This window comes from Lynx rufus, unplaced genomic scaffold (genome assembly GCF_022079265.1).
Source record: "Lynx rufus isolate CCGP_SWC_20201006 ecotype Redwood Valley unplaced genomic scaffold, mLynRuf1.p SCAF_4, whole genome shotgun sequence".
Classification (NCBI taxonomy): Eukaryota; Metazoa; Chordata; class Mammalia; order Carnivora; family Felidae; genus Lynx; species Lynx rufus.
This window is the reverse complement of record NW_025814856.1, coordinates 16,115,663-16,140,022: the sequence shown is the minus strand read 5'-3', so window position 1 is coordinate 16,140,022 and position 24,360 is coordinate 16,115,663. Positions and strand designations below refer to the sequence as shown.

The 24,360-nt window shown below is 45.1% G+C and overlaps 1 protein-coding gene and 1 long non-coding RNA gene across 2 annotated transcripts in view; one reads left to right on the top strand and one right to left on the bottom strand.

The window, feature by feature from the left end:
• Positions 1 to 10,769, bottom strand: part of LOC124522828 (uncharacterized) — a 44,867-nt gene extending 34,098 nt beyond the window's left edge. The window contains exon 1 of the long non-coding RNA XR_006964867.1: positions 10,720 to 10,769. This is a non-coding gene — a long non-coding RNA (uncharacterized LOC124522828). The remainder of the gene's footprint in view (positions 1 to 10,719) is intronic.
• The window catches only part of KIF9 (kinesin family member 9), a 57,766-nt gene extending 39,218 nt beyond the window's left edge, over positions 1 to 18,548 (top strand). The window contains exons 19-22 of the mRNA XM_047094464.1: positions 3,345 to 3,521; positions 3,969 to 4,084; positions 4,494 to 4,598; positions 16,296 to 18,548. Of these exons, the coding sequence (XP_046950420.1) occupies positions 3,345 to 3,521; positions 3,969 to 4,084; positions 4,494 to 4,598; positions 16,296 to 16,346 (449 nt within the window). The 3' untranslated portion in view covers positions 16,347 to 18,548. The remainder of the gene's footprint in view (positions 1 to 3,344; positions 3,522 to 3,968; positions 4,085 to 4,493; positions 4,599 to 16,295) is intronic.
• Positions 18,549 to 24,360: the final 5,812 nt, after the last annotated feature.

Here is a 24,360-nt window from a genome sequence, read left to right as displayed (position 1 = left end):
GTTCTAACTCAGGGGATCTGGAGCAAGGCTCAGAACCTGCATTTTAATGAGTAACCATCCTGACTCTGAGGCCAGAGGTTCAGAAACCACATCTTTGTTCACATTCCTGGCTTGGTCCCATTGTCCTTTCAGCAGAGCACACCAGAGGTTACTGGGCTTTATCTTGCTAAATCACAACCTTTTTCTAGGTGGTTATCAGTGGGGACATCTCTAGATGTCATCTGTTTTATTTCTGTAGGCCAGGTGGATCATGTCACAGTGAGACACGTACCTTGCTCATTTACTTCTCAGAGGGCACCTCCAAATTCTTGAGGCCACTCTGCTCACACCCTACAGAGCAACTGTCACACACTATTCCAGAGGGCAAAGCCTCCAAGGATCTGGGGACAGGGAAGGGCTGGTGATGGTGGCTCTCATGCCCCCACCCAGAAGCTCCAGGCGCCCCCAGAGCCAAGTACTTCTTTGTCTCTTCTGCCCACACCTTCTTTGAATATACAATTTCTTATTACATATTTACATACCTTAAATAATATATACTCATGCTGTGCTGACATATCATCTATGCCTAAATATACCTGAAAACAGATGTTTTTAAAGGATGAGATGAAGAATAAATAAACAGTATTTTAACATATTTTAGGGGCACCTGGGTGGCTCAGTCAATTGGGCATCCAGCTTCGGCTCAGGTCATGATCTCATGGCTCGTGAGTTCAAGCCCCGCGTCGTGCTCTGTGCTGACAGCTCAGAGCCTGGAGCCTGCTTCATGTTCTATGTCTACCTCTCTTTCTGCCCCTCCCCTGCTCATGCTGTCTCTCTCTGTCTCTCAAAAATAAATAAACATTATAAAAATAAAAATAAAAATAAAATATTTTAAATTAGGGGCACCTTGGGTGGCTCAGTCAAGCATCCAACTCTCGATTTCAGCTCAGGTCATAACCTAACAGTCGTGACATTGAGCCCTAAGTTGGGCTCTGCACTAGGCATGGAGCCCACTTAGGATTCTCTCACCATCTCTCTCTCTCTCTGTCCCTCCCCCGCTCATGCATGCACCCTTTCTCCCAAAATCAATAAACATTAAAAAAATTACATTCAATTGATTAAAAAAATAGTAAAATAAAATACTTAAAATTTTATCTGTCAGGGGCACCTGGGTGGCTCAGTTGGTTTAAGCATCCAACTGTGGATTTTGGCTCCGGTCATGATCTCATGGTTCGTGGGTTTGAGCCCTGCATCCGGCTCTGCACTGATGGCACAGAGTCTGTTTAGAATTCTCTCTCTCTCTCACTCTTTCTCTGCTCCCCCTCATGGTCCTGAACTCTCTCTCAAAATAAATAAACTTATAAATAAATAAATAAATAAATAAATTGTATCTATCAGTACCAAAGAAAACATTTTTGCTCTTACCCCCAACATCACTTGTTTTCCCATTGGTCGTTAAAATACCAAATAAAATACTTTTATCTTGAGGAAATAGATCAACTGAATTCATTTTTTGATTCATTTTGATTGATAGCCACTTATTGGCCCAGAAGGTCAGCAAATTTGGCATGTTGATTAGTGTTTTGTGAAAGAAAAATGAAAAATCATTTTAATTTAAAAAAAATGTTTGTTTTGAGAGGGGCGCCTGGGTGGCACAGTCAGTTAAGCGTCCGACTTCAGCCAGGTCACGATCTCGCGGTCCGGGAGTTCGAGCCCCGTGTCAGGCTCTGGGCTGATGGCTCAGGGTCTGGAGCCTGTTTCCGATTCTGTGTCTCCCTCTCTCTCTGCCCCTCCCCCATTCATGCTCTGTCTCTCTCTGTCCCAAAAATAAATAAACGTTGAAAAAAATTTTAAAAAAAATGTTTATTTTGAGAGACAGAGAATGCGCAAGCAAGGTAGGGGCAGAGGGAGAGGGAGAGAGAGAGAATCCTAAGCAGGCTCCATGCTGTCAGCGCAGACCCCGACACGGGGCTCTATCCCATGAACTGTGAGATCATGACCTGAGCCATAACCAAGAGTGGGATGCTTAACTGACTGAGCCACCCAGGTGCCCCTGAAAAATCATTTTAGGTTGAAGTGTTTTCCTTGCAGATAATCAGAGAACCCCCCTCCCCTGCAGTGGGACACAGGGTGCTCACAGTCCCTCCCCATGTCAACAGAATACCGTAAAGACTCTGTGAAATAGAATACTGTAACGACTTTATAAAGGATTTGTGTCTGTCACAGTGACCACACTGGGGACTGCCCACAGTACACAGACCAGGTCACTCCACACTGTACCCCCCAACTCAGACTCTTTGAATTGGGACCAATTCAAGGTCCCAGTTGCCTTTCCATATGTGGTGTCTGTGACAGCGTCTTAACTTTTCTGCAGTAAATTTCAGCGGAAGGGCACCTGGAGACTGCCTCGCACACCCCCGCCACACACCTCAGTCGCACGCAGGACTCACTCTCCAGGGGTCCTGGGGTGGAAGCCCCACACTCCCTGCTGGGGTTGACATGATGCCTATATTGAGCTTTCAAGGTGCTGTGGGCAGTGGCAGTGTCTGAGGTGCGTGACTCCACAGACCATGTTATGTTGTCTTAACTCAGCAACCCTCGTCAACTGACAGACCTTCGAAGGTCATGCAGAGACCGTGAGTGGAGCTGACGAACAGCGCAACTGACCCCTCTCCTCCTGGAGCTTCTGACAGCCACTCGACATGATACAGATTTACAGCCACTGTTATTAATAGGGAACCTTGCCCAAGTGCTGGCAGTTCATGTATATAGCTTACAAAAAAGGAAAACATCCATTTAATCCAGGTGCTTACTAAATTATCTTTGGCCACTGAGGTTTAAGATCAGTGTAAGTGTGAAACATGGGCCATCTCTACCCTCTCCTCTGCCACCCCTCTTGTTCTTTTTTTTTTTTTTTTTAATGTTTATTTTTTGAGAGAGAGAGAGAGAGAGAGAGACAGGGCATGAGCGGGGGAGGGGCAGAGAAGGAGAGAGGGAGACACAGAATCCGAAGCAGGCTCCAGGCTCCGAGCTGTCAGCACAGAGCCCAAGGCAGGGCTTGAACCCAGGGACTGTGAGACCATGACCTGAGCCGAAGTCGGATGCATAACCGACTGAGGCACCCAGGCACCCCCACCTGTTCTTAAAGGTGCCAGTGTGGCCCCTCCGGCCTGAGTTCCCTCTTCCACATATGTCCTGGTCGCCTGGCAAGTCCAGGTGCTTTGTCCACCCGCACACCACACCCCAGCCTTTCCTCTGGTTTCTGGTCTTCAGGCTTTGCCAGCACTTTGTTCTGTCCTTCCAGAATACCTTCCTCCCCACACCCCAAGTGAGCACCTCATTCTCTGACTCCTGTGTCCCTGCAGGTGAGTATGAGAACAAGGGGCTGATGATCATCGATGAGGAGGAATTCCTGCTGATCCTGAAGCTCAAAGACCTCAAGAAGCAGTACCGTACTGAGTATCAGGACTTGCGAGACCTCAGGGCAGAGATCCAGTACTGCCAGCACTTGGTGGATCAGTGTCGTCACCGCCTGCTCACAGGTGTGCCATTTGGGAAGGTCGGCTGGCCACCTGAGGTCCTGGGAGACAGAGGGCAAGACCACCACCTGGGTTCTAGAAGTGGCTTCAGAGCGTCTCTCTGACAGAGGCTGGGGCTGGACAGGGGCTTCAGAAGTGTTTCCAAGAGGGGCGCCTGGGTGGCTCTGTCAGTTTTTGGCTCAGGTCATGATCTCGCAATTCATGAATTTGAGCCTCTCATCAGTGGGGGGCCTGTTTGGGATTCTCTCTCTCCCTCTCTAAACAAACAAACAAACAAACTTAAAAAAAAAAAAACAACACTCCGAGGGCAGGGGAGGGAGATCGGAAAGGGTGAGACCCTGGGACAGGAAGTGAACAGAGGGCGAGCCTGTGACCTGCACACATAGGCTGTAAGTGCTCCCTCAGAGACGCCCCCACAGCTCACAGTGCCGTCTGCCTGCCTGCTTGCAGAATTTGATATCTGGTACAACGAGTCCTTCTTCATCCCCGAGGACCTACAAGTGGCACTGAAGCCAGGCGGCAGCATCCGGCCAGGCATGGTGCCTGTCAGCAGGATCATGTCCCTGGTGAGTGGCACAAGGGCAGGAGTGGGGCTAATGGACGAGCACGGGGTAGTGAGTGCGCAGCGCCCTTCATCCTCTCTTTTCTCCGCGAACATGGCAGTGTACAGGCTGCTCCTGGCCTCGCCCATGGCGGACCCAGGCAAACAGACAGGTATAGGTCTCTCCCCAGGTATCGAGAAGATGGGGACCCAGGAGACATCACTTGCTGCCGTCACCTCTCTGGGGCGGCTCATCCTGCCCCGAAGGCAGTTGCGGAGTGTCTGGCAAACTTGGGGCTGGGGGTCGTGAGCTACCTTGCGCAGGGGTTTGCCAACCCTGCGAGGGGCTGCCCTGATGCCCCCCACAGGCCGTGTCAGGGTCGATCTCGACAGTGCCAGGCTGAAGGGACTGTACTGAGTTGAGCCTCTTCTAGGGAGAAGATGCCCAGGACAAGTTCAGCCAGCTGCAGCAGGTACTGCTGCCCGAGGGCCCTGACTCCGTCGCCTTCTACAATGCCAAAGTCAAGACAGAACAGAAGGTAACTTGGGGGTTCATGTCTCCAGGAAGGTGAGGCCTCGGGGGCCACATTACTGGGACACCCAAGATCACACTTCCTACTTTGAAAAGACAAAGAAGGAATATGCCAGCCGCGGGAAATACAGAGTCACCTGGAGTCACTGGGATCTCCTGCTGACACCAGAGTCCTGGGAACCAATAGGAGCCCCACAGACCATGGCCAGGCCTGGACATGGCTATTGGGAGCTAAGCTGGTCCACGTGTGGTTCGTAGCCCAGGACAGGGTCTGCCTGCTGGGGACAATGTCTCCATGGGGACCATGAAGAGGAGGCAGGGGACAGAGGACCACATGCAGCTGAGGCAAAGCTAGACCAGGTGTTGGCCATGGGGTGGGCCTGCACTCTCCTCCCTGAGCAGCTTGGGCTGGAGCAGAAGGGTTCGGTCTACTGAGGCTCAGTCTGGAGCCAGAACACAGAGGGCCTGTGTGCTGTGTACTTCTCTGTGCCCACAGACTCCTATACGCAAGTGGCAGGTGCACATGGGGGACTGCTTAAGAGAGCTCATCATGTAAGATATATAAATACAGGGCACCTGGGTGGTTCAGCTGGTTAAGTGTCTGACTAGATTTCAGCTCAGGTCAAGATCCCAGGGTTGAGGGATCGAGCCCTGTGTTGGGCTCCACGTCCAGTGTGGAACCTGCTTAAGATTCTCTCTCTCTCTCTCTCTCTCTCTCTCTCTCTCTCTCTCTCTCTCTCTCTCATTGTCTTCTCCCTCTCTCTCTCTCTCTCTCTCTCTCTTTCACCAGCCCCAGTGCCCCTCCCCTGCTCACACTCTTTCTCTCTGTCAAATATATATATATATATATATATATATATATATATACACACACACACACACAAAATATAAATACAAATACCCAGTCCCCATCCATCCAGTTCCCACCAACCCGCTCTGACAGGGAAACACTGTCACTTGTTTCTACTGTTCCCCTTGCACATTGTGCTATATCTTGGCTTTTTGCACTTAACAGTGTATCCTGAAGATCATTCTATGTCAACTCATAGCTGCTTGTTTTCTTTTCTTTTTTTTTTTTATAGCTGTATAGTGGTACTCCATTGTGAGGATGTATCAAAATTTATTTAACCCATCTCATATTGAGGAACATTTAGGTGATTCCATTTCTTTACAATACAAACATTGTTGTGATGATTAACCTTGTAGAAATGTGAATTCACGTATGAGTGAATATATGTGAGAGAGAAGTTTGTAGAAGTGAATTTCTTGGTCACAAAGACGTATACTTTTTTTTTTTTTTTTTTTTGAGAGTGCCTGTGCAAGCTAGGGAGGGGCAGAGGGAGAGGAAGAGAGAGAATTTTAAACAGGCTCCACACTCAGTGCAGAGCCCAACACAGTCCTCGATCTCATGATCTGAGCTGAAATCAAGTCAGGCGCTCAACTGACTGAGCCATCCAGGCACCCCAAGGACATGTGTACTTTTTTCAAACTTTTTTTTTTTTTTACATTTATTTATTTTGGAGAGACAGAGAGAGACAGAGCACAAGTGGGGGAGGGGCAGAGAGAGAGGGAGACACAGAATCTGAAGCAGGCTCCAGGCTCTGAGCCTTCAGCACAGAGCCCGACGCGGGGCTTGAACCAACAAATCATGAGGTCATGACCTGAGCAGAAGTCAGACGCTTAACCGACTAAGCCACCCAGGCACCCTAGGACATGTGTACTTTTTTTTTTTTTGTACTTTTTTTTTTTTTTAACATTGATTTATTTTTGAGACAGAGAGAGACAGACCATGAATGAGGGAGGGTCAGAGAGAGGGAGACACAGATTCTGAAACAGGCTCCAGGCTCTGAGCTGTCAGCACTGAGCCCGACGCGGGGCTCGAACTCACAAACCGTGAGATCATGACCTGAGCTGAAGTCGGCCGCTTAACCAACTGAGCCACCCAGGCGCCCCAGGACATGTGTACTTTTTTTTTTTTCAGTATATGAAATTTATTGTCAAATTGGTTTCCATACAACACCCAGTGCTCATCCCAAAAGGTGCCCTCCTCAATACCCATCACCCACCCTCCCCTCCCTCCCACCCCCCATCAACCCTCAGTTTGTTCTCAGTTTTTAAGAGTCTCTTATGCTTTGGCTGTCTTCCACTCTAACCTCTTTTTTTTTTTTTCCCCTTCCCCTCCCCCATGGGTTTCTGTTAAGTTTCTCAAGATCCACATAAGAGTGAAACCATATGGTATCTGTCTTTCTCTGTATGGCTTATTTCACTTAGCATCACACTCTCCAGTTCCATCCACGTTGCTACAAAAGGCCATATTTCATTCTTTCTCATTGCCACGTAGTATTCCATTGTGTATATAAACCACAATTTCTTTATCCATTCATCCGTTGATGGACATTTAGGCTCTTTCCACAATTTGGCTATTGTTGAGAGTGCTGCTATAAACATTGGGGTACAAGTGCCCCTATGCATCAGTACTCCTGTATCCCTTGAATAAATTCCTAGCAGTGCTATTGCTGGGTCATAGGGTAGGTCTATTTTTTTTTTTTTTAATTTTTTTTTTTTCAACGTTTATTTATTTTTGGGACAGAGAGAGACAGAGCATGAACGGGGGAGGGGCAGAGAGAGAGGGAGACACAGAATCGGAAACAGGCTCCAGGCTCTGAGCCATCAGCCCAGAGCCCGACGCGGGGCTCGAACTCACGGACCGCGAGATCGTGACCTGGCTGAAGTCGGACGCTTAACCGACTGCGCCACCCAGGCGCCCCGGGTAGGTCTATTTTTAATTTTCTGAGGAACCTCCACACTGCTTTCCAGAGCGGCTGCACCAATTTGCATTCCCACCAACAGTGCAAGAGGGTTCCCGTTTCTCCACATCCTCTCCAGCATCTATAGTCTCCTGATTTGTTCATTTTGGCCACTCTGACTGGTGTGAGGTGATATCTGAGTGTGGTTTTGGTTTGTATTTCCCTGATAAGGAGCGACGTTGAACATCTTTTCATGTGCCTGTTGGCCATCCAGATGTCTTCTTTAGAGAAGAGGACATGTGTACTTTTAATGGATGGTGCCAAATCGCCTGCTTAGAGCTGGACCCATCTGTACCCCCACAGCCTCACTACAAGATGTATTATCCTGCTTTTTGTTTTTTTTCCAGTCTAAAAGGTGAAAAATGGTCTCTCAGGTATTCTATTTTACATTTCTCTTATTATGAGTGAAGTTGAGCTTCTCCTCATATATTTAAGGGCCATTTTATTTTCTTTTCCTATAAATTGCCTGTTCATATTTTTGCCTATTTTTTTTTAATTTTTGAGAGAGAGAGAGAGAGAGAGGTGAGGGAGGGGCAGAGAGAGAGAAGGAGACACAGAATCTGAAGTAGGCTCCAGGCTGAGAGCTGTCAGCACACAGCCCAATGAGGGGCTCAAACTCATGAACCATGATATGACCTGAGCCAAAGTCAGATGCTTAACCGACTGAGCCACCCAGGCGCCCCTATTTTTCTATTGTATATTGGTCTTTATTCTTATTAATTTGTAGGAAGTCTTGATATACTGGGGAGATTGGCTCTTTATGATATGAATTGAAAATATTTTTCCCTGTTTGTCATTTGTCTTTACCTATTTTTTTTGTAGTTATTCTGTTGATTTTTATGAAATCAAGTGTATTAGTCTTTTCTTACTTGGCTTCTGGATTTTGTGTCATAATTAAGTCCTCTCCTTATTGAATTCATTCTCTTTACACTTATAGTTAAGCTGACATCTGTACTGACTTGTTAGATTGCAGATTCAGACGTAGCATGTCTAGGGTGGAGCCTGAGATTCCACATTTCTAATAAGGCTCCGATGATGCCCATGCTGGTCGTCCGAGATCACACTTTGAGTAGCAGGCCACAGAGCTCATCTGCAGGAAACACCCTCCGGCTCCTCTCCCTCCAGGCCTCTCTCTGTCCCTGAGCTTCTTCCTGAGGTCTACTCCTTCCCCTATCTGTTCTTCCCACTCACTTCTCAATTTTAGCCCCAGTCTTTGCCCCCAGTCTAGCTATTTTCTAAGACTTCCCAGCTCCAATGTCCAGTATATCACCTGACTACTTACTTTGTGTCTCTCCAGAGGGAAAGCCTAGATGACTCTTCTCGGGTTAAATGTACATTCCTGGCCTAATTAGTGGTGGTTTGGAGCAGGTTCCCCTGCCCACTCCAGCTGCCTGGTCCAATTCCCTCAGCAGAAGAGAGGATGGGAGCTAAATTTAGCCATTTAGCTTTGTGCTGTGAGCATCAAGCTTTATTAACCCTGGCCCCTGGAGGGATGCCCAGAGCAGTGGACAGGGCCCTGCCTCTCTGAAAAAGTTTGCTGGAATGCAACCACTTTGGCTGGGGAAGGAGACCCTGGCCAAGCTGTCCCCCTTGACCCCACTACCTGACTCCAAAGAGCTCACTCAGGGTTGTCCATGAAAATCTCTCTGTGGGGAGGCAGGGCTCTCCCAGAACATTTGGCAGAGAATGGAGTAGGGGCAAGTAGGCCTAGATAGCCCAGCCTCAAAGATCATTTGACTGTGACCACCATGTAGGAATTTCCTGCTTTGGCCATAAAGAGGCCTGCCCCTGCTGGGCTCAGTGGAGGGGGCACATGGTATGAGGCAGGGGTCCAACTTTATTCTCTTGCAGGTGGATATCCAGTTTTCCCAGTGCCAATTATTGAAAAAAAGTCATTCTTTTTTGAATTATCTTGTTACCCTTGTTGAAATTCAATTGATCAGAAATGTGAGGTTTTAATTTTTGGACTCTCAGTTCTATCCCATTGATCTATATGTCATTATGCCAGTACTATACTGTGTTGGTTGCTGTAGATTTGTAGTTAGTTTTGAAATTACAAAGTAGAAATTCTCCATCTTTGTTCTTTTTTAAGATTGTTTTGACTATTCTGGGTTCCTTGTATTTCCAAATAAATTTTCAGACCAGCTTGTCAGTTTATGCAAAGAAGCCAGCTGGGACAGGGGTTGTGTTGAATCTATCAGTTGCTTTGGGGAATATTGACATCTTAATATTGTCTTCAAATCTATGAACATAGGCTATCTTTCTATTTATTTAGGCCTTTAATTTCTTTCAGTATAATTGTACTTTTCAGAGTATAAGTTTTGTACTTTTAAAAAAAAAGTTTATTCCTAAGTATTTTACCCTTTTAAAAAATAATTTTTTTTACATTTATTTATTTTTTGGGAGACATAGAGAGACAGAGAACAAGTTGGGGAGGGGCAGAGAGAGAAGGAGACACAGAATCCGAAGCAGGCTCCAGGCTCCAAGCTGTCAGCACAGAGCCCAATGTGGGGCTCGAACTCACAAACCGTGAGATCATGACCTGAGCCGAAGTCAGATACTTAACCGACTGAGCTACCCAGGTGCCCCTAAGTATTTTATTCTTTTTGATGCTATTATGAATGGAATTTTATTAAAATGTTTATTTATTTTTGAGAGAGAGTGAGAGAGCGGGAGAGGGACAGAGAGAGGGAGACAGAGAATCCCTTGTCTGCACTGTCAGTGCAGAGCCTGAATCAGGACTTGAACTCACAAACTGTGAGATCATGACCTGAGTTGAAACCAAGAGTTGGACACTTAACCAACTGAGCCACCAGGCACCCCTATTATGAATTGAATTGTATTTTAAATTTCACTTTTGGATTGTTCATTGCATGTGTATAGAAATACAATTGATTTTTTTTCTAAAGTTTTTTTTTTTTAATGTTTTTTTGAGAGAGAGAAAGAAAGCATGATCAGGGGAGGGGCAGAGAGAGAGGGAGACACAGAATCCGAGGCAGGCTCCAGGCTCCCAGCTGTCAGCACAGATCAGCACAGAGCCCAACACAGGGCTCAAACTCACAAACCGTGAGATCATTACCTGAGCCGAAGTCAGACACTTAAGCCGAAGTTGGACACTTAACTGACTGGGCCACCCAGGTGCCCCCAATTTTTGTATAATGATGTGGTATTCTACCACCTTGCTAAACTAATTTATTAATTTTAATAGTTCTTTAGTGGATTCCTTAGGATTATCTCTATATAGGAGATCATGTCATATACAAATACAAATAGTTTTACTTCTTTCTTGCCAATCCAATGCCTTTTATATCTTTTTCTCACCTGCTTTGCCTGGCTGGAACCTCTAGTACGATGTTGAAATAAGAGATGAATGGGGCGCCTGGGTGGCGCAGTCGGTTAAGCGTCCGACTTCAGCCAGGTCACGATCTCGCAGTCCGTGAGTTCGAGCCCCGCGTCGGGCTCTGGGCTGATGGCTCGGAGCCTGGAGCCTGTTTCCCATTCTGTGTCTCCCTCTCTCTCTGCCCCTCCCCCGTTCATGCTCTGTCTCTCTCTGTCCCAAAAATAAATAAACGTTGAAAAAAAAAAATTAAAAAAAAAAAAAAAAAAAAAAAAAAGAAATAAGAGATGAAAGTCGCCATCTTTGTCTTGTTCCTGACCTTAGGGGGAAGGTGTTCATTCCTTCGCCATTAAGTATAATGTTGGCTATGGGGTTTTCCTAGAAAAAAAAAAAAAGAAGAGCCTTATAGCAGAACTTCTCACTCTGCGCAGTACACATGAATCACCAGACTGTTAGAATAGAGTCTGATGCAGCAGCCCTGGGGTGGAGCCTGAGATTCTGCATTTCTGATAAGCTCCCAGATGATGCTGATGTGGCTGGTCCAGGGAACACACTCTGAGTAGCACACTTTGAAGTTTATTCTTAGAACCTTTCTTCTATCAGGGTGAAAAAGCTCTCTTCTGTACCTAGTTCACTGAGTATTTTTATCACGAAAGGATATTGGAGCCTTATCCTTTTTTTAAAGGGCATGAAATAAGAGTTTATTAAAAATGACCAAGCAGATTTGAAGAAAAACGAAGTACAGTTTTTAGATATGGCTGACTAGACACAGCTGAAGAGGGCATTAATAAACTGAAATAGGAATGTAACAAAATTACCCAAATTACAGCATAGAGAGGTGAGAGGCTAGAAGAAATGACAGACTTTAGGAGATACACAGGACATAATGAGAAAGTCTAACATACATCTAATCATAACCCTAAAAGAGAGAATAAAAATAAAAAGAAACAAAGGGGGTCATCTGGGTGGCTTATTCAGTTGAGTGTCTGACTCTTGATTTTGGCTCAGGTCACAATCTTGTGGTATGTGGGGTTGAACACCACATAAGATTTCCTATTGATGGCTCAAGGCCTGCTTGAGATTCTCTCTCTCTCTCTCTCTCTCTCTCTCTCTCTCTCTCTCTCTTTCTCTGCCCCTTCCCTGCTGACAGTCTCTCTCTTTCTCTCTCAAATAAATAAATAAATAAATAACCATTAAAAAAAAAAACCTTTGAGATATAATTTAAATACCATACAATTCACCCATTTATAGTATACAACCAGTGTTTTTTTCATATATCCACAGTTAAATGCAACCACAACCACAGTGAATTTTAGAACATGTCATTCTCTTGGTTTTTTACTCCTAAATATTTCAGTGCTTACTTTTTAAGAACAAGTACCTTCTCAGGGTGCCTGGGTGGCTCAGGCAGTTAAGTGTCCGACTTCAGCTCAGGTCATGATCTCACGGCTTGTGAGTTCGAGCCCTTCGTTGGGCTCTGTGCTGACAGCTCAGAGCCTGAAACCTGCTTCAGATTCTGTGTCTCCCTTGCTCTCTGCCCCTCCCCTACTCACGCTCTGTCTCTCTCTCTCTCTCTCTCTCTCTCTCTCTCTCAAAAATAAACACTAAAAAAAAAAAAGAGCAAGTACATTCTCCTACATAATTATGATATAGTAATTGAAATCAGGAAAATTAACAATGATGCAACAATATTATTTTACCCAAGGTCCATATGTAACTTTCGACAGTTGACCTAATGGTGTCCTTTATAGTTGTTTTCCTCTCACACCCTGGCCAGGATCAAGTCTAGGATTACACATCACATTTAGGTGCCATGTCTCCTTTAATCTAGAACAATTCCTGGGTCTTTCCTTGTGTTTCGTGATTTTGATTTTTAAAAACATTTTTTTTATGTTTTTATTTTATTTTTGAGAGAGAGAGACACAGTGAGAGCAGGGGAGGGGCAGAGAGAGATAGAGACAGAATCTGAGCTGTCAGCACAGAGCCTGACATGGGGCTTGAACTCATAGACTGCAAGATCATGACCTGAGCCAAAGTCAGACGCCCAACCAACTGAGCCACCCAGGCGCCCCATGATTTTGATATTTTTGAAGAGTACAGGCCAGTTATTTGGTTGAATGTCCCTCAGTTTAGGTTTGTCTGATGTTTTCTTGTGATTTAAGTTCAAGTTCTGCATTCTGGGCAGAAATACCACAGGAATGATGTCATGTTCTTCATGTACATCATATCAGGACATGTCTTATTCAGCCTGGGATGCTATAACAAAATGCCATACACGAGTGTCTTAAACAACAGACATTTCTTTCTTATGGTTCTGGAGGCTGGGAAGACCAAGATCAAGGTGCTGGCAGATTTGCTTCTTGGTGAGGGCCTTCTTCCTGGCTTGTAAGCAGCCATTTTTTTGCTGTGTGCTCACATGGCCTTTTCCTAGACATATATTTGTGTAGAGAGAGTCTTCTCACTCTTCCTCTTTTTATAAGGACACTAAACCATCATGAGAGCTCTACCCTCATGATTTCATCTAAACCTAATTACCTCCCAAAATTTCCCACCTCTAAATACCATTACAGTGGCGATAAACAAATGTGTTTTGAGGTGGTATAAACATTCAGTCTGTAACAAGAGGCACAAGATGTTGCTTTGTCCCCTTATTGGTGAGGTTAATTTTGATCAATTGGCTAAAGTCATCATATATATTGAATAAGAGGACCAAAAGGTCTTTGGCTTTGAGGAAAGAGCTTCCAAAATTTTACTCCTTATTGTAAATTGTTGTGAACTTGTTTTGACTGGCATAAATCATTTCAAGATCACAGAAAAGATGGACCAAAGTGATTTGCATGGCTACCACCATGAATTTCTCTCTTGACATTCCAGGCAAACCTTCCTTTTTCTTTTTTCTTTTTTTTTTTAATGCTTATTTATTTATTTTTTGAGAGAGAGGTAAGTGCATGTGCACAGGGGAGGGACAGAGAGAGAGAGAGAGAGAGAGAGAGAGAGAGAGAGACTCCCAAGTAGGCTCTGTGCTGTCAATGCAGAGCTCAATGTAGGGATTGAATTCACAAACCATGAGATCATGATCTGAGCCAAAACCAAGAGTTGGAAGCATAACAGATTGAGCCACCCAGGTGCCCCATAACCTTGTGTTGTCTTTACTTCCAAAGTCTCAGATAAACATTTAAATTCTAAATCATTCAACAGGGCAATCCTGCATTTCTATAGGTCAGTATTATATTCTCCCACCATCCCTCAATCTCTAGGAGAACTCTGCATTGGACAATTTTTATGTTTAAGATGTGCCCACATGGGGTGCCTGGATGACTCAGTCAGTTAAACACCTGACTCTTGATCTCAGCTCAGGTCTTTATCTCAGGGTCATGAGTTTAAGCCCAGTGTGGAACCTATGAGAGGAGAGGAGAGGAGTCAAGGGTAGGGTAGGGGAGGGGGAGAGGAGGGGGGGAGGGGGGGAACAGAAGAGAGAAAGGAAAGAAGGAAGGAAAGAAAGGAAAGAAGGAAGGAAAGAAAGAAGAAAGGAAGGAAGGAAAGAAAAAGACATGCCAACACAGAAACTTGATATGTAACTGTTATACTTGAGCCATTCCATCTTAATATTTATTTAAACTTTTCATATATATTTTTATACGTAAAGTACACAGGATCAGATTTTTCAAGGTCAAAATGTTTTCCATTTTGCTAAATTTCTCTTATAGTGGCTTTTATCTCTCTCTCTGTGTGTGTGTGTGTGTGTGTGTGTGTGTGTGTGTGTGTGTGTGTGATAAGTTCATGTTTGATTGAACTGAAGGTGTAGGAGTCATGAGTGCATAAGTGCATTCTGTCCCCCTGATGGCATTTGCACTTGATTTTGCAGTTAGCCACAGGGCATTGCCAACCCAGAACCGTTTTAACTTCCCTTCAAAAATTCCAACTTGATAAGGTATTAATATCCTGAATATATAGAGAACTTCTTTTTTTTTTTTAATTTTTTAATGTTTATTTTTGCAAGACAGAGATAGAGTGCAAATGGGAGAGGGGCAGAGAGAGAGGGAGACAGAATCTGAAGCAGGCTCCGGGCTCTATGCTGACACAGGCTCAAACCCATAAACTCTGAGATCCAACCCGAGCCGAAGTTGGATGCTTAGCCAGCTGAGCCACCCAGGCCCCCCTCTAGAGAACTTTAAAACTAAAAAATGGGCAAAGAGTAGACATTTCTCAAAAGACAATATACAGATGGACGGTAAGCGTATGAAAAGATCTCAACGTCACAAATCATCAGGAAAAGGCAAATTAAAACTACAAGATACCTCCTTATACCCATTAGGATGGCAATGATCCAGAAAAAACAAAACAAACAAAACAAAACAAAACAACAACAACAACAACAACAACAAAATAACAAGTATTGGTGAGGATGTGGAATAATTGGAACTGCTGTGTGTGTGCTATTGGCAGGAATATAAAATAGTCCAGCCACTAAGTGAAATAAGCCAGTCACAAAAAGGCGAATTAGCTATATGATTCCATTCACATGAGGTGCTTGAAGTAGCCAGAATCATAGAGACAGTAAATAGAATGGTGGTTGGTGGGGTCTCGGGGGTAGGGGAATGAGGAGTGAGTGTTTAATTGGTATGGAATTTCAGTTTTGCCAGATGAAAAGACATCCAGAGATGGGTGATAGTGGTGGTTGCACATTATCAGTACATCACCAAACTGTACACTTAAAAATGGTTAAGATGGGGGGGCCCAGTTCGTTGGGCATCTGACTCTTGGTTCTGGCTCAGGTCATGATCCCAGGTCAGGGGATCGAGCCCCACATCAGGCTCCACACTGAGCATGGAGCCTACCTAAGATTCTCTCTCCTTCTCCCTCTCCCCCTCTCCCACTTGTGCACGCACCCTCTCTCTAAAATAATAATTTTAAAAATTTAATGGTTAAAATGGGAAATTTTTATGTAAGGTAGGTATTTTGCCACAATAAAAACATTGGGGGTAGAAAAGAATTCTGGCTGAATACGGGAGCTTCAGTTTCCATTCCCACATTGTGGAGGATCGAGGATTCATACCTACATTTCAAGTTGGTTTTAGGACTTGCTTGCTTACTGCCCACTGTTTCTGTTTCAGCGTACCTTTCCCACCTGCTTTCTGAGAGCCTAGAACTGCATTAAAAGGGAAGAATTTGTGAACATCAATCTGGTTTGCAGAGGGAGGGCCCTTCGGAATACATGTGTGCCCACCCCTGTGGAGACAGAACCCTCTTCTTTTCTTTTTGAACCTAATTCTTGCCAGAAACTTTCAAGTGGGCCTTTGAAGCATACACATCTCCTTTTAAACATGCCTGCCACACCATTTTAAAACAGTTTTACACACTTTCTCTAGGATGAAAATATGAAAGGGGATGAATGGAACATTATTTCTCAACAGAATTGGGGCTGGTCAGTGGGCATCCTCGTCCCCAGAATGTGATGTTTGCAGGATGAATGGTGGGGTGGGTGTAAGCGGCATGGCTTCTGGTTCTTAATTCCATACCTGCTAATCAATTCCTGTTTTCTCCCCCTTTCTGCGTCCAGCACAATTACTTGAAAACCATGATGGGCCTCCAGCAGGCACACAGAAAATAGGGATTCATCACCAGTGCCTTCAAGGACAAGACCCCCAGTAACTCCTGCTGCTCTGGAGTGGGGCTGCCAAACCCCTTGCCCAGAGTTCCAGATAGCCTGCTCCAATGCTGGAGCCCAGCCCAGAGGACTCACAATGGCCTGCCTCCCAACAGGAACATCCTTCACAGGACACTCATCTTCACAGACCACTTTTGGTTTCAATTCACTGTTTTATATGCAGGGACAGGATAAAATAATTTTCTAGCTTGGACGTTCAGTGCTCACTCAAGAGCCTGATTTTATTTCCCGTCAGGAGGATGCTTCCCTATGCACAGGTGGGGTCAGAACCGAGTCTCCGGTAAGAAAGGGAAAAAGTAGCTCAGCCACCTTCCTCTGGCATGCCTTTGTCCCACTGGTCACCCTCTTTCCTTCCTTGGATGGGCATTCTTGGGGGGAGCTAGTTCTGAGGAGCCCTGGTTCTCTCAGTCCCTGTCAGACTGTAGGTTCTCTTGGGACATCCTCTCTGTGTTCCTGAGCCAGTGAAAGCGGGAGGCCCTCCTTCCTCAGCAACCAGCAGAGGAATGGGTCTAGGTGGAAATGGCTGAAAGGCAGATTTTTATCTCAGAATAAGAAGAGGCTTAAAATGAGCACAGCCCTACCTGAAGTTAGCAGCAAGAGCCCCACAGTGGGAGGCTGTCTGGCAAGGAGGTTGCAGACCTGTACCAGATAGAAGGTTGAACTGGATGGCATCAGTCTATTCAAACACTCGGTGACCCTGTCCTTCAGCCCAGCAGTGAGCAGATGGATGGGGGTTTGTGGAACAGAGAAAGTAGAAAGGCATCGGTGAGGTCTCTGCCCTCTTCCTCTTCAGCCCCTTTCACTTTCACTGACTGATACATAATGGTCCTAAAACAGCTTTCAGAGGCTCCTACTACACCGAGGCTTCGCAGAGCGGCTTTGAAGTGCCCCCGCTCCCTCACCCTGGATGACACACATGGGGACTGTCACTGATCGGCACTAATGGTGTGCACACAGCCCTACTGGTCAGTCCTCATGTCTCCTTTGATTGTGGCCAAATAGACGAGTCTGCCCAGGCTCTGCCTGCCCTCCCAGCTAGTGCAGGCCTCGGGCTGCACCTGATTCTTTCCTTTCTCGGCTTCCCCTGCTCTTACCGGGACTTGTTTGGGGTTCCCAGGTCTTTAGGGCATCTCAGGAAATAGGCCATAGCAAATGGGGTACATCATCTTTTGGGGGCCATAGGAAGCAGCTGTTTGTGGCATTACTGGTCCCCCTTCCCTTCATTCTCTGCCACTGGCTGCAATGGCATGGCCCTACTGGACGTCGCTCCATAGGATTTCTAGACAGCCAGTCCTGGGGCCTGCTGGCCAGGGCGAGCTAGGCCTCTGTCATGGCAGCTGGGCACATTGGTCTCTAGCTCAATTCATTACGACAAAGGCCTCTGTGGCACAAAGTGAACCAAGTAATCATCAGTGTGGGCAGAGCCAGAGAAATAAGCCAGGATGGTGCCTGGCAGATCACCCTCCACAAACTCCTCACGGGAGCAGATGCTTCCAACATGACAGGGAGCTAGGGGGCATCACGTCCACTCAAATGGGCCTGTTGTTCTAGAAAATAGTTTCTGCTGAGCTAATCTGACCACCAAAATCATCCCTGAGGGGACTTCCAGTTCCAACATGGGACAGATAAGATAACCTGAAAATACTCCTGCTACAAACAGAAATGCTGGCTCAAGTAGAAATTCTTTTCAATGCAAAGCTAAATTCACAGGAAGAGACAGAGAACTGCCAGGAGCTGGAGAACTGAAAACCCAAGTGGTCAGCATGGGAACTGGCTGTGGCTGCTAGGGGTAGGAAGGGGTGTGCGTGGATTGTTGCCCTTGAGTGTGAATGTCCACACAAGTGTGAGAAATAAGGCTCTGCCCATGCCCCATAGGAAGTTGGAAGTGGGACCTTGGGCATAAAGCTGGCACCTTGAAGGCTTCATCCTTCATAAAGAGGTAAGCTAGAAAAAGTTCCCCTGCTTTTGGGGGAAAAGTTTCTAGAGATGAGGGGAAACAGGTCCTGAGAGAATTTGCAACCATGCACAGGTTTGGGATTCAGATTTACACTGTGTCCAGGAACCCCAGCCTGAGGAATTAGTGTAGAAATTAGCCCAGAGAGGGGCGCTTGCGTGGCTCAGTTGGTTCAGCGTCTGACTTTGACTTGGGTCATGATCTCACAGCTTGTGAGTTCAAGCCCCACATCGGGCTCTGTGCTGATGGCTCAGAGCCTGGAGCCTGCTTCAGATTCTGTGTCTCCCTCTCTCTCTCTGCCCCTCCCCCGATCATGTTCTGTCTGTCTGTCTCTCTCTCAAAAATAAATAAAAACATTAAAAAATTAAAAAAAAACTTAGCCCAAGGATAAAACACCCAGCAGAGTAAAAAAAAAAAAAAAAAAAAAAAAAAAAAAATCTGTACATGCCCTTACTGAGCCACACAACACTCCTACAAGACCCTCATAAACATGAGCTCCAAAGATTAAACACACACACGTGCATGCACATGTGCATGTGGAAACAGCCTGTCATAGTGGAGGCATAATGAGAGCATGGTCAGATTTTAAGAACTTCAGATAACAAATTATTGAATAAAGATTATACAACATATATGTTTTAAACAAAGACAAAAGTAGGAATCGATATGATAAAGGCTATCAAAATAGAGCACAGATTTTTTTTTAAGTGAAACCTGTGGGAATGAAAAACTGTAGTTCTAAAAGTTTAAATGACAGACTAGAAACAGCAAAAGAGAGAATTGCTGACCTGGATGTTTGATCTGAAGAAATTGCCTGGAATGTAGCATAGTGGGATGAAGAGAGAGAAGATTGAATGTGTGGATAAGAGACATGGTAGACAGCATGAGAAGTGCCAGGATACAGGTAATCACAGATTTGGAGGCGATCTCAAGGAGATCACTCTCTTAGTGAGCTCATCCAGCGTTCATAGCCAATTATCCATCTTATATATCTAGACTAGACTGCTCTCCTGAGCTCCAAACCTGTTAACGTGGCATCTCCATTTGAATGTCTGTTAAGACATCTACAAATCACCATGCTTAAAACTAAATGCCTAATTGTCCCCCAGATATGCCCCACCCAAAGTCTCCCTAATCTCAGCCCAATTGCTCAGGCTAAATCCTTAGTAGTTTTATACTTCTCTTCCCCCCAACACCCCATATCAAATCCGTCAAGAGATCCAATGGACTTTACCTTCCTACTACATTAAAAATTTGACCACTTCCTACTTCTACTGCCCCTGTTCTGACCTAAGCCATTGTCATCTCTTGCCTGGATATTGCAGCAACTTCCTATGTCCTTGCTTCCTCCCCTGCTCTTATGTAGTCCATTTCCAGAACAGCTGCCTGGTTGATCCTTTTGAAATAGAAGTTAAACCACGTGACACATCTTTTCAAACGTCACATGGTTCCTGTTTCTCCCAGAGTGAAACCCAATTCCTCAAAGCAACTCGAAGGCCCTACATGATTTTGTCTCCTATGACTTCACTCTCTTCTCTCTTCTCCCCCTTGCTCACTATGCTCCAGCCATGTGGGCCTCCTTACTGTTCTTCAGACATGCCTGGGAGCTCCTGCCTCAGGACCTTTGTACTTACTGGCTGTTTTCCTCTGCCTGAAATATTCTCCCAGATGTCCACATGGCTCACTCTCTCACTTCCTTCAAGCCTTTGCTTAAATGTCACCTTCTGTAGCAGATACTGCCATGCCTTGATCATAACCCCATGCACTTGCCATTCCTGCTAGTAGGTTCCCACCGAAAGCATCTGTAGCTTTCTACATAAAGGCTTTCTCAACCATAGGTACTTATTTGCTGCAAAGTGGGCCCAAATGCCAGAGAGTTAACACATTCAGGAGCAACTCAACCAGTGAGTTGGTAGATGAGCACCCTTACCTCCTCTCTGAGGGGGACAACTCTGAGACAGGTTCTCCACTATTCCCTGGGACTCCCCAAGAAAAGTACAAATTCACACACAGATGAATGGAACCAAAGGGGGAAAAAAGATGGTTGCTATGTATCGTGGGATTTTTAGTGAAATAATATGACAAAATCATTAAAGTAATTAATGATAGAATTTTTAATGATCTATGTTATGAAAGTATAATGAAAAGGATAAGATTGGACCATTATAGCACCCAAGTTTCCTTCAGAAGTGCAGAGATTCAAGATAGGATAAAGAACTCCGGGTAGTCCTTCCATGTCCTCCACAATCTGTAACCTGGAGGGCTCAGACACCTCTGTTGTTGTGTCCCTGGCATCGTAAGGAAGGACTAATCCACTCACTGCCCCCCACCCATGGCCCCCATCAGCTGGGCCTGGGGAGTCTCACTCTGGACTTGACTTTTTTTTTTTAATGTTTATTTTTGAGAGAGAAAGAGAGAGACAGATCGTGAGTGGGGGAGGGGAAGAGAGAGAGGGAGACACAGAATCCAAAGCAGGCTCCAGGTTCTGAGCCATCAGCACAGAGCCTGATGCAGGGCTCAAACTCATGAACTTCAAGATCATGACCTGAGCTGAAGTCAGACGCTCAACCTACTGAGCCACCCAGGCACCCCTGGACTTGACTCTTGATAGCAGGCTGCACATATCTGAGGCAATACATCATAGGGGTAGAGCACAGGCTTTGGGCCAAGACATACAAGTTAAACTGGGACTCCATATCTTACTGGCATGGAACCTGGGTCAAGGTGTCCAATTTCCCAGCCTTTTTTCATGTGTAAAACAATGATTAATAATCCTGGCACCATGTATGTCTAGCGCACAGCTGGGCCTCAAACAAGTACAAAAGAAGGATATGAATGTGCCCAGCATTACGTCTGATAAATGGTGAACGTACAAACATACACCCCCCCCCAAACGTTGGGCTCCGTTTCCACTCCCCAAAATGGATTTTGAATTTGAAAAGGCAGCATTGAGACTGGCATTATCTTTCTTTAATTAACTGATTCTGATGGCCTTTAAAGACCAATCCAAAAGCTGACAGTAGAGAGAAGTAGTTGCTAAAAATATACCTGGTGTCATCGTGGGTGGTGTTACTGGAGGTCAGGCATCTAGAGTTAGGGAAGTAGTAGTCCCACTGTATACCACGTCAGCCAGGCTGCACTTGGAACTTCACGTTGGGGGCTGGAGGCAGGGTTTTAGCTGGACAGACTGCCCAGTGGAGGGTGACCAGCATCACGAAGGGCTCTGAAAACACTGTCAAGTAAGGGATAGTCACAGAAATTAAAGATATTCAATCTGAGAAGTGAAGTCCAAAGCGGGCTGTGGGACAGGGGTGGGGGTAGTGGATTTTCTGCCCCTCAGGAGGAAAAAACAAGATGAAGTTTCTAAACCCAGAATGGATGGTCTTGGTGCAAACTGGGCCCCCAGTCCCTGGAGGATGCAAGCCGTGTCTGAGCAGCCCCAGTGAAGGTCCATGTGAAAGGAATCCTTAAACCAGGAAGACAGGACTTTGAGGCCTCTGAGTTCCTTCTAAATTTAAATTCTGTGATTCTGTAAAAGCAGGTGTGAAAAAGCTAATTCACATATCCAATACATAGATACATTTATATTTGAATAAAAAAAGACTAAAATGTTGAAAGGTCAATGGTTGTTTCCAGATGAAACTAGAAGTGATGTTTTTCCCTTTTGAAATTTTAATTTATTAAATATGAATTGCTATTAACGAAAATATCTAATTTATAAATAATATTTTAATAAAAACAATCTGTCTATGAGCAGATGACAGACACTTCTGCCAGCTCAGCTTTCCAACAATAAAGGGAGAGGCACCCTGTTTGCAGAAACGTATCCGCAAAGGCTAGAAGGAAAAAGGGGGTCTTACACATAGGGAAGGGGCTTCCCTCGAGGCCAGACACGACAGTGTGATTTGATGACTTAAGTGGCTTGTGAGAGATGGATTTCTGAACACAGGTGGGATTTTCCTGTTACAAGTTGCTTGAAGGACAATCTGTTCTAGCCAGAAAAGCTATAAAAGGCATTACGAAGCTGGGGTTGTGTGTGTGTGTGTGTGTGTGTGTGTGTGTGTGTGTGTGTGGAGTAGACAAGTACTATTCTTAAATTTGGGGATGATTTACTATGGGCCGGTGCCCTGGCCTTCTGCAGGAAGTGGGCAAGTTGAACGAGAGAACGTGTGGGGCCACACATGTGGCCAGGTGTACGAGAAAGTAACACTGGATCTGAGAACTGCAAGTCCAGATGCTGCCACTCAGCGTCTGGGACCTTGGGCACACTTCTCTGAGTCTCAGTCTCTACATCTGTAAAAAGGAGGCAGCAGCTATCACTGCCCTCTCCACTACAGGGACGCTAAAAGGATCATGGGAGATAAAGTCTATGAAGACTTCACAATGCCTAAAGCCTTCCATAAATATCTGTTATTATTCCTGTTCCCCCAGAATGGCAGAAAGCTGCATAAGGTAAGAATCCCTTCTGTTGGGGTGGGGGCCTTAGAAAAGAATGGGAGTTTTGACATCTAGGAAGAACATTAAAAAGCCCCAGAGCTACAGAAAAACATGGTGGTGGCAGCAGCAATGGTGTCCAAAGCTAAGAAAGATTTTGGACCTGAGACGTGACTTTTCTCAAACCTGACACGAAACCAGGTCTTCTGCAGCACAGAAGGATGTTAATGAGAGGAACATCTAATGGTATTTAGGTGTTTCCATTCCTTTAAATCTTTTCACCTAAATTTTGTTACCATCTGTTTGAGTATTCTAATATTAGTAAAGATGTATAATTAGCTCCTGGAACAGACCTCGTGGTCTTCTGCCAATGCCACTTTCTTGAAAAGCTCCAGAAGCAGAAAATGACTTAAGAGCCCTTCCCTTGATGGTCGGCAATCCTACAATTCTGGGGGCCTGTGATTCTAGGTCAATCCCACACACACAAAATAAAGCAAGCCAAGAATCCAAGGACAAAGAGGATGCAGATTAACTCAAACATTATTTTAAGATTAGACTCTAAATTGAAAAAGAAAAAACCTGTTACAAACATGCCAAAAAAAATTAGCCAATAAAGAAAAAGAGAAGTGCATTTCTTTGAGTTCGGATGCAGCTGTTCTTTTTTTTTAAATTGTTTGTTTGTTTGTTTGTTTAGAAAGTGAGGAAGGGGCAGAGAAAGAGGGAGTCAGAGATACTCAAGCAGGCTCCACTCTGTCAGCACAGATCCTGACGTAGGGCTCGATACCATGAACCGTGAGACCTTGACCTGATCTGAAATCAAGAGTCAGGACACTTGACCAACTGAGCCACCCAGGTCCCCCATGACACAGCTGTTCTTACCCCTGGTTGCACATTATAATTATCTAGGGTGCTTTTATAAAATCCTGATGCCTAAGGCACATCCTAGACCAATTAAATCAGAGCCTCTGGGATCTGGGCGTCAGTATTTTTTAAAAGCCCCCAAGTGTTTCTAATGTGTACATTCAGTTGAGACTACTCTGGTAGAAGGAGTACTGGACATTTATTTGTTTTTCACCTTTGGTATATTCCCTGATTAATATGGTGATAAATTTTTTGTTAATCTTAGCAATTATTTAATATCATATACTATCTTAGGAACAAGCATAGAAGCTTCTCTGCTGATTAACTTTCAATTCACAAACTTCCATAATTTCTGATTATAAAAATCCAAATACTCAAAGGGAATACCTGGGCACGTGTACGTTGTATATGTGCACAGGTGACTCTGATTTGCAGTCAAGACTGAGAGACATGGTGACAGGTGTTCCATAAACATTGAAATAGATGGGTGTGTGGGGCACCTGGGTGGTTCAGTCGGTTAAGCTTCTGACTCTTGGTTTTGACTCAGGTCATGATCTCACAGTTTCCATGAGTTTGAACCCTGTGTTGAGCTCTGTGCTGACAGTGCAGAGCCTGCTTGGGATTCGTGCTCTCCCTCTCTCTTTGACTCCTCCCCATTCGTGCTGTCCCTCTCTCTCAAAAAAATAAATAATAAATAATACTTTAAAA